General features: G+C 36.1%; 1 protein-coding gene across 1 annotated transcript; it reads right to left on the bottom strand.

Annotated features, from left to right (window-relative positions):
• Window positions 1–7,304: 7,304 nt before the first annotated feature.
• LOC130818821 (transcription factor MYB35) lies at window positions 7,305–9,996 on the bottom strand. The gene is made up of 3 exons (XM_057685048.1): window positions 9,770–9,996; window positions 9,302–9,431; window positions 7,305–8,881 (listed from the first exon to the last, which is right to left on the bottom strand). Exons 1-3 carry the CDS (start codon window positions 9,900–9,902, stop codon window positions 8,140–8,142), a joined length of 1,005 nt encoding a protein of 334 aa, XP_057541031.1. The 5' UTR covers window positions 9,903–9,996; the 3' UTR covers window positions 7,305–8,139.
• Window positions 9,997–11,246: the final 1,250 nt, after the last annotated feature.

Here is an 11,246-nt window from a genome sequence, read left to right as displayed (position 1 = left end):
ATTAACCCATATAATAATACAATGTTTTTTAAACTGTCCAAATAATTTTCATTGTACTAACCATAATTAATATTCATACATATTAACAACATATAAAAACAATAAAAATAAAATCACATTCATAAACTTGGACAACTAATTAGCATTCATATCAACAACTCATTCATTTAACCATAAACAAACCTAATTAAACCTAATTTACAAACTATAAAAAAAATTATGATAAATTTAAAAATTAAAAACCACAACTACATACACATTTATAAATAAAATGAAGAAATTACTTAAAAATATAACAAAACATGATATATATGATTAATTTAAAACTTAAAAACAACAACAACATACACATTCATAAAGTATGACAAATTTAAACCTAATTTACAAAATCAAAATGAAAAAGATACCTTGAATTTTCGTGGGTTTTGGTGGGTTGTGTATAACTTATACAATGAAAAGAAAATTAGTATAAAAAAAACTAAGCGCCCTAAAACGTACACAATTAATGAAGCTTGAACAATAATGGGTTTGAGAACTAAGCTTTAAAAAATTATACCTTGAAGAAGAGCAAGAACTAAGCCCAAATTTCGTGGGTATTTCGTGGGTTTAACAAGAGCAACAACAATGTACGTACAGTCGGCAGTTTAAAGTAGTAGATGATGATGAAGAGCAATAAGAAGAGCAAGAATGATGAAGAAGAACAAGAACAAAGATGATGAAGAAGAGGGATTGAAGACAAGAAATAACCGCAGGTTTTTTAAGAGGGTTTTGAAAGAGTGCAACAGTCGTAACTTTGAACAATGAAACAGAATGAACTACATAAACTGCATGTTTTAACGTTATAATAATGGCGGCTTTTTGAAGAGTCTAATGCTGCGGGCAAGGGACAAACCGCAGCAATTGAAGATACATAAAATTATATGCTGCGGGCAAAATAAAAAACCGCAGCATTTGATGAAGTTATATGCTGCGGGCAACACAAAACCGCAGCAATTGAAGATACATAAAATTATATGTTGGGGGTAATTAAAAAAACCGCAGCATTTGTTGACTTTTTTTTTTCTAATTATTTTTCCTACTTATTGCTGCGTATATTAAAAACCGCAGCAAATGATTAGCAGCAGATACGTTTTTTTCCACTAGTGAAATGTGATAATCACTATGTGAAGCACAAGAGGAAAAGGGAGAAATAATATGAGCAACAAATGAATGAATAGAGCCATGATAAACCAACAACCACTGGACTAACCAAAAAGCCCACAACACAATGTAACTCACACCAACCCCACCATCACTACGCTATCCTCTAGGTCAAAAGAGGGAATATTTAGCTCATGTGGAGTTTAAATAGCGTGGCTACAAAAGAAAAGGTAAAGGCAGAACTTGGCTTAACCTAAAGTCAATTTACATCCATGGTAGGCTATTTGGCTATTTAGTTCAAATCTAACAAACGTGTTATTATCCCTGGCCCTAGGAAAAGCAGACTATGCTAGAGGAGAACAGACACAATACTTAGACCCCCTATTTAGCACTCAAAATGAATTGAACTCGCAAGAAGTCCAAAAAGGCTCAATCCTCACAGATAGTTGAAATGTGCCTCAAAAGGTAGTCATCCAAGCCACCAACCAAGCAAACCCAGATCCCCCAAGTCAGGCGTAAAACAGTCTATTACTTGGTCCCAAAACAGGCACAGGGCTAAGAAAATATGAGTATGCATAAGGCCATAGATGTACACACCAGAAGCTTGCATGCTAGTTTCACAACTCAAAACATTTTTATTGAAAACAGAAAAACAAAGAATGAATATGCAATATATACAGCATGTCATGAATACAAGGTGAATATGCGAAATATATACAAAATAATATATGCAATGCACTAACGTAGAACTACATGAAACTAAATGCATAAACAAACGGGTAATAGTGACAATGATGTTGACCAATTCTCCACCAAGCTAAGCCTTTGCTAGTCCCTAGCAAAGAAAGAGAGAGAAGGAAAAGATGAAACGTTTGAAACAGAGGTCAACAGGATTGTCACAATACCCAACACAAACACATACTAGTCAATAATAAAGAGGAAGGAAGGTCATATTTAGGCTAGGAGGGCTTTCACTCCTAGCATTACCATCACCACCATCAAAGTGGTCTAAGAACTCTCCGCTCCTTGGAAGAAGTGGACGCAAGAAGCGCGAGGCTAGAGTGATTGCCTCCCCCAAGCCAGGGTGAAGCTATATTCTTCATTTTTGATGTATTGCTCTTTTGAGCCTCCTTTCTCCTCTTCCTCGCCCTTTCGGGACCGCTAGCATTGACCCTTTCAACATCATCAAATCAATCACAAACAAACCTTGTCAAGGGTCAATGCTAATGGTTGTTTGGATCTACAAGTTCTAACAAACAACACTACAAACCAAACGTGGGCACTGACTAGCAAAAATGCAATGCAGCGAAAGAGAACAAAAATGAAACAAAAACTAATATTTACAGTTGGGTTGCCTCCCAACAAGCGCTTCTTTAAGGTCTTTAGCTAGACCTGACTCACTATATATTGAGTTAAACTCCGGAGGAGTTTGTCAAACTCACTCCCCACAACAGCAGAAGTTGGGGATTGGAAGAGGGAGAGAAGAAAGAAGAAAAGAAGAAACAAAACAAAGATCGACTTTCCATAACGAGATGAAAAGCCAAAGGAAGAGCGGACGAAGGGAGGGGGGAGGGAAACAAGCGGTAAGGCATCACAAGCATCAAGTTGAGCATGATGGAGGCCGATGGGAAGCATCTCACAATGGCTAAGAGGTGTAGGGTGAGACTCAACAGAAGGCACACTAAGGGTATGCACTTGAGACTCCTCAATCGAGGGCATATCTACCTCTAAGTCATTGGGTTCACTAGCTAGATGATCATGCACATATGTGAGGGGTTCATCTTGGTGAAGTGCACAAGGCACCTCAACAAGAACCTCACAGGTAGGTGGTGCATCAACACAAGGAATAGGAGAGTCATGATGCTAGAATGTGGGGAATGTAAACTCCTCCCAATTGTACATATCATCATAAAACTTATCCATAAGTTCATCATCAAGAGATGGAGGGGAGTAAGCAACAGAGCAAGGGGATTCTAGGTCATGGTCTAGCGCCAAGGGCACAAGGTGGTCATGGGTACCTAGGCTCTCCTCAAAATCCCTTTTCAATTGGTTAACACTACACGTTCCCTCCAACTCATCCCCCATTGGTGTGTCACCATATGTGTAATAAATAATAGGGTATGCTAGTGGAACCTCAAGGGGAGGGAAACGGGGATATTCTTTCTTAAAGTTGTCCTTGGCCAACCATCTAAAGAAATTTAAACATAGAATCGGGGTTTGGTCAAGGAATGCACTTGAGTAAACATCATCCACAAATTCCCTAGTCTCACTATTCAAACCCTCATAAAGGTCAAGGAAAATTCGCCATCGTACAACATTATGCTCGTGAGGGAGAGAATCCCCATATCAAACAATGAATCTCCAAAAAGATTCATGCTCGTATTGATGCAAGGGATAGCGAACCAAGAAGAAAAACAAAATTTTCAAAAATAAAAGCTATTCACAAAGCACACCAAAACTAAAATCTAAACAAACGCCCTGTCCCCGGCAATGGCGCCATTTTGATAACCTGGTTTCTAGCACGTCGTTAATACTAAGAACCAAGTTATACAAAAAATATTTATAATCACTCTGATACTACTACAACGAGTGTAATGGTAAGTCGGGGGTCGAACCACAAGGACAAGGGATGCTAGACTAAAGACTTGGTGTGGGAAGGTTATATGGAAGGTCGGTTAGTGGGTGAACTTAACTAATAACAAGAATAAAAAGCGAAACTCAACAATGAAAGACAAGCGGGGTGTAGACTATGTCCACCCTAGGATGGTCTAGGAAATAAAGATAAGCTAGGTCAAGGGAGTTTGAACGATAATCAATCAAGACACTCTAGATATCGAGAGGAAGTCGGTGACCCTACAAGCCACACGAACGACCTATAATCTCCCTATGTCTCTCTAGGAGTGGAAAAACAAGATTCGAATCGAATATCTATCAACAATCATCATCAACCTCAACCCTAATCCTAAACATTAAAGACAAGACCAAACCTAGGGTTTCTCTAACCTAAAACGCCTAAGGAAACTACTCTAACATACTAGAGACAAAAGCAATGAACAAAGAAAGCATTAAAGGAATTGAAGAACATGAAAGCATTAAATCTAAACTAAGAAAGCATTAAATGAAAGCATTAAAGAAAAGCAATAGAAAGAAGCAATAGAGGAAAGAAATAAAGACATCAAAGCATTAAAGAAATAAACTTACATAAATGAAGTGACATGAAAGTAGATAGAGGCATAAATGAAGAACAATAAATCTATACTAGGGCAAAAAGTAAAGAAGAGCAATGAAAGAATGATGTTCTAGAGTGAGGCACAAAGGCATTCATACTAGGCATCCCCTAAGCATCCTTGGGATTTTACAGAAATGAGGGGTATTTATAAGCTAAGAAACAAATGGGGTAAAAAGCCCTAAAAGCCCTCGAAGTTTGGTTGGCAAAGAAAAGAAGTTGCGCAGTCTGGGGCTTGAATTCGGCTGAATTGAAGGTGCATTCGCTCGAATGGGCACCCATTCGACCGACTGGGGCACCATTCGGGGTTTCCAGCATGTCCGAGCACATTTCCATGGAGTTTTGAAGCCATTCGCCCGAATGTGCTTATGGTTCGCCCGAATCAGCTCCCATTCGCCTGAATGGAGCAAGCATTCAGCCGAATGCTTTCCTTCTTGGCCTATTTTCGTCTTTTGAAGCTTTAGATGCCTTCCGGACTTTGCGGGGACCTTGAGGAAGACTTGGAATGCTTGGGAAAGCTTTGGTACGCGTGGCTAATCTTTGATCAAAGCATCTAAGTCTCGTACGCAACATAAAATACCTTGAAATCTCCGAAAATACCTAAAATTACTTCAAAACACCATGGAGACAAGAACAAGGTAAAATCATGCGTAAAGTGTGTAAAAAGCATTCTAAAATGCGAGACTCGACACTACAATAAGGAGATAAATGTACTCTAAAAACGAGCACATCACTAATGCAGTTAATCTGTTCAGTCTTTCCTCCACACTCAGGACTCCAGCCTTCAAAATACATAAATGCGCAAACACTAATGTTAGAAAAATCAAAAATTGAGTTCTTGAACTCAGAATTGGCTTTACTCAAGTGCACGTGTAAACCAGATGATTTTAACGTTTAAATTCTAAGCCAAAATATTAACAACTTTATTAGTAAACAACAAAGGACAAAACAAAACAGAAATTGGGGGAGATACATATCACCTAACCCCCTTCTGACCCACGTTTGATATTGGATCAGTCAATGCAAATTGTGTTCAATTTCTTCTGATCTTGAACACTTTACACCCCTGGAACGCAAAGCTTTGATACCAAATGACTAAGTATGGATCCAAGAACCTTCCTTACATAGTGAGGATTAATGCACAAAACGTTACAAACCAATCTTGACACAGAAAACACCACGGTATGATCAATGTAGGGATTGATCTTGATGCATACCCTCACTTTCACTCAGTGATTGGGCTATACACCTCTCACCCTTGGAATGGTTTCACTTGCCAACCCTTTAGTGGAATCTTGCTATGGCCTTGAGTGTTTCACTTACAATGCAAGGGCACACAGGTTGACGTTGGAGTCTTCTAATTTCCTTGTGATCACAATTCACAATAGAGAATACTTCTAATAAAAAATCAGAAAATCAGAATGTGTTTGAATACATAGGAGGCCTATGTATTTATAGGACTTGGAATGAACATGCACGTGCCTTATGAGGCTTATTTAAAAAAAAAAGGCGTGCCATCTAAAATTTCCTAAAGGGACTTAACTAATAATCCCCTTCTAATATACTGGAACTAATACACAAGACTGCTTGCTAGGCTCCACTGGCTGATGCTACTATGCTTGCTCTGGGCTACTATTGTGGGCCTGAGCTGGGCTGCTGATGCATGCTTGTGCCTTGAACGGGCCATGGATCTTGAATGACTCCATGCTGTCCTCAAGGGCCCCTACTTTAGTCCAAGCTACTCCATAAGCTTGCCCTCTGTTGTTTATCTCAGTCTGACCATTATCTTGGTTCTGTGTCATAGGATGTTGCCGACTATGTTGAGTATTAGGTTGTTTAGTGAATAGGTTGGTCCTTGGGCCTTGATGAGAGTCCGAATGAGTTTTTGCTGGACTATCAAGAGGCCTCTTTTCCCTTGTTGAATGATGAATGGTCTTTGACTCACAAAGGGACTTTGAATTCTGATGAGGCCATGAGGGTCATCAGGAGTGTCATATATCACATTGCTATGCATGTTGTCCTAATCACCTTGCTGAGTCCCTGAACATAGTTCATTAATCAATTCGAGTTGGTATTTTAACCTATTAAAGTTGGTGTTTTAATCAATTTTGAGTTGTTGTTTTAACCTGTTAAGTTGTTAATCTATTGATTGATATTTCAAGCTATTGAGGTTTGGTATTTTAACCTGTTAAAGTTGGTATTTTAACCTTTTAAAGTTGGTATTTTATACTGTTTCAGTTGATATTTTAATTTATTTAAGTTGGTGTTTTAACATAATATTAAAGTTGGTATTTTAACCTATATAAGTTGGTTTTTAACCTATTTGAGTTAGTGGTTTAACCTATTAAAGTTGTTACTTTAACTTATTTGAGACGATGTTTTTAACCTGTTAAGTTATTAACCTAATAAAGTTGGTATTTCAACCTATTGAATTTGGTATTTAAACATATTTAAGTTGGTTTTTGTGATGCTTAAGTTAGTATTTTGACTTATTTTAACTTAGTAAAGTTGGTATTTTTATCCATCAACTTCATGACCTTCCATCTCCTCTAACCAATCTTATCTTCTTGGTTTTACCCTAAAACACAATACATCTTCAGCTGACCCCTTTTAGATACTGAAAACCTTAATTCTATAGACCTGACTGAAACCCTAATCTTTAATTAGTTTGTTTGGTAAAGAAAGATCAGGTTGATTGTTCCTCAAAAACCCTTTTAGTGGCTGAAACCCCTAATTTTGTTTGTCAAATATGCTTTTTAACTTTGAAAACCTTTGATTTTCGTTGCTTTTTTTTTTTTTTTCCTTTTATACTCGAAGAATGGGTTCACTTTTGAAGAATGAGGATGCCTTCTATGATAACGATGCCTAGAAAAATCCTTTGTTTGACTACCATGCTCAAATTCTTCTCCATCAACTTTAGTAGAGGCAGATGCACACTAGGATAATGATTTTATGGTTATAGTTAATATCTCTGAATCATTCACATTAAATAAATAAATGGTTAATATCTCTGAATTGTGATGATTGGCATGGTTATTGTTTATATATGCATGATTTTATTACATGGCCTGTAATAATGATTTTGAGAACATTTTTACTCAATGATTTTGTTTAAAGAGAGCATTTTTACCTACAAAAACATTAATGTATTCATAATACCACCAATCTTATTTAGCAAACATTAAACTTCCATCAAATTTGATTTACGAGGCATTGAGAATGAGAAAATCTTCATTGTTGCTGAGTTGTGCCATTAAATTGAGTTTTAAAGCCATTAAAAACCCTTTTCATTCAACCATTTCACTACAATGTTAGTGTAAAACAACTTAATTCAGTTCAAATAATGTTTACAACTAAATATTTATAAATTCGTAAGTACTTAAAAATAATAAATCATTCACAATATCACTAGTTAATACCAACAAGCAAACGAATTATCAAGAATCTATTTTGCCCACAAGTTTTGAGAAGTACACTTTGTATCATACAAGAAAAACAAATGAATTTGCACTTTGCCTCTTCACTTTTTTCCTAATTCAACCCCACAGAGGAATTAAGGAGGTGTGTATTACCTATGTTGATTATAATTGTTATTGATATGCTTTTAATCTTATTTTATTGGAGAGTATCATCATCAAGTTCATCTCATTATCAAACAATTTGCGTAAATTAACTTGTTCCGTATCAATTCCTATAACAATCAACTTGTAACATGTATGAATTAGTAACCTAATAAGAAACAAAAAGAAATAAAGAAACCATTTCTGTTTGATTTAGTAATCTAAGATGTCATGAAAAGCCGGAAAATCTAACTGTATCTCACTGTCGCGATCCAAAAGAGCCTTAACAAACGAGTTCACTGACGATGGTTCCGAATCATAGCATCTGCTTGTTTCAGCATTCTGACCTGCCTTTTTACAATCTGACAACCCAAACTTGTCATCTGTCATTTTGCTATTCGTTTGTGACGAATTCTCCAAGATAAGAGTCTGTGAATCTTCTGCTAGAAACCCCCTGTAGTTGTGCTCTTGCTCTGCTATATCAGTATCGAAAAGACGGTCATCAACAGAACTCTTTTTCTCACCCCAACTGTAGGAAGCTGGCACCAACAGGTGTGAGCTCGATTGTCCATTCGAAATAGAAGATGAAGAAGAACTTGTAGACGAAGGCGATACTTGGTCTAACATGCAATGATTGAAAGAAGTGATTTCTTGGAGCTGATCTATCATTGGCATCCAACTCATGGCAGCAGCAGATTCAGATCCCAGATGAATGGATGGTGATAATCGACAGCGAGAAGAGAAAGAATCAACTAAAGTTTTGTCAACAGATCTCATCTGGCCATTGGTTGTCAGACAGCTGATGCTTTCATAATCCGAAAGGATTTTTGAAATGGGTTTATGAGTGACTGGATCAATTCCCATTTTAGCTAGCTTCTTTTTCAGCTTGGTGTTCCAGTAATTCTTCACATCATTATCTGTTCTTCCAGGTAGGTGTTTTGCAATTAAGGACCATCTGTACAATTTTATTAACAGACCAGAAAACTGGATATCAAAGGGAAAGCTGTTGACAATAAAAGCTGATGCCTGTGAACTGGGCTCATAGACTATGTTACTCGAACTCGTAATCTTTGACACTTGGCCATGGGTAGATCACTCGACACTTTATTTTAAACAAAAATTATGATAATTTGGAAACATACCCTCATTGAATGAGCTTCAGAGTCCGAGTAACATAACTCACAGATGCATGCTTTTATACGGATTATACGTAAGTTTCTTCTACACAAATTTCATAATTGTAATTTGTAAGTAACACTTGCATAACATAGAAGTAAAGTCTTTTTCAAAAAAACATTCTCTTCAAAATTTTTTACAAGAATCAGCAACAGATTGCAATATGTGATGAACACTAGAGCAAAATCTGAAGAAATACCTGCTGCCTATTGCTGCATGATACTGAATAATGAGCTGTTCTTCTTGTTCTGTAAATTCTTCATGTTTAAGGTCAGGCCTCAGGTAGTTAGTCCATCTGAGCCTGCAACTCTTTCCACATCTATTCAGTCCTATAAAACAGCTCACTTATTAATCAGAACAACTCAAATCATCCCTTATTTTCCAGAAAAAAAAATTCAAAAAACATGACATATACACCTTAGCTGCACAATATATAGGAAACCCACAATGACTATTGCACAATTGTTCAACATTTAAGATTCAAAGGTATGCACAGACAAATAGAGGACTTAAATCTTTAATTTATCTGAATTAAGTATGAGTATTAGATCTATAAACTCAAACATAGCCGGGTAGAACACTTGGACATTTTATTTCCAATAAGTAGTGAAATGTAACACTTATTAGTTATGACATAGACAAGGACGGACGATAATAAAAGAATTACCAGCTTTCTTAGGAACTTGAGTCCAATTACCAACACCATGGTTAGAAACATAGGCAAGAATCTTAGCGTCTTCTTCAGGAGTCCAAATGCCTTTTTTGACATTGGCTTTGTCACAACAAGGAGGTCTCCCCATGAATCTTAAGAAGTGATGGAGAATGGAGATGAAGGGGATGATCAAAAAATGATGGAGTTGATGCAATGTAATGATGGTGATGGCATGAATATGATGATCACACCATTTTAAACACATTTTATAGAATCAATGAAGAAATAATTAACAACTCTGCAGGCAAGACTTGCATGCAAATTCAGGAACTCTATTAACAACATTCGCATGACAAATTTTATTTTCTTTCTAAATTAAATGACTTTTGATTATCAAGTGATGAGCTCTTCTTAATTTTGCATGCATATGGCGTATATGTCCGTACAATGCTTTATTGTAGTGTCAAGTATCACACCATTTACTGTCATAAATTTAACTTCAACCCTTTTATTGTACTAACTGTAAACTATACGTTTACTGTTGAAATGGAATTTAATTTTACCAAAGGATAGCCAAAAGCACAAAGCAGAATCAGGGTTTGGGATATGTCGTATGCTCTAACTTTGTTCCATTTTATTTTTTGACACTATTTACAGTTCACTCTTAATTTGTGTTTTATTCTTACTTTATAAGTTAAAACATAGTCAAGTGGAATCTTGATTGATTCATCTCAATGTAAGGATTATTAATATTAACTTTTTATTATTTTTAATTATATACAATTAAAGATATTAAGGCTTCAATAATTGTTTTAGCAAACATGCCTAAATCAAATGAGACAAAGTCATTGAAATGGAGGGAGTATTTTCCAAGAGCCTACTTGCATAGCCTTTTGATTGAGGAGATTTCGGGTGAAAATATGTTGAAGGCATGTCACATAATTAAATGAGTTTCCACGAAAAGGAAGGATAAGACACCATATGAACCGTGATAAAAAGAAACTAAATATTAATTATCTCAAAGTTTAGGGTTGTAGGCTGATAGTAAGAGTGGCCGGCAATATAAAGCTAGTAAATCCTTACATAAAGACTAAAACATGCACCTAACACAATGAGACTAAAAGTTTAATTAAACAATTATACTATTTGATTCAAACTAAACCAGATGTACAAATGTAAAAATGCGTCGTCTTTTGTCTATATCTAGATGCATGGTTTACATGACAAAAAGGTTCTTATCAGTTGTCACCATCCTTCCAAATGAAGGACATGGGGGTGACAGATGTGCTTTTAGGTATTAAAATGGAAGGTATAAAGTAAAACTTAGCCTAAGTTAATCTCACCACATTGAGAAATTATCAAACGCCTTTAAGATGCTATCCCTTTGGATCCTTAACTAAAGTTGAAAATTGATTATGGATACAATATATCAGAAGTGGAGTATTCATGTAATATATAATTTGTTCATGTAAATGACGTACCAAACCGAACA

The sequence above is a fragment of the Amaranthus tricolor genome, chromosome 7, assembly GCF_026212465.1.
Source record: "Amaranthus tricolor cultivar Red isolate AtriRed21 chromosome 7, ASM2621246v1, whole genome shotgun sequence".
Taxonomy (NCBI): Eukaryota; Viridiplantae; Streptophyta; class Magnoliopsida; order Caryophyllales; family Amaranthaceae; genus Amaranthus; species Amaranthus tricolor.
Note: the sequence above shows the minus strand (reverse complement) of the source record. Positions and strands in the feature narration are given on the sequence as shown.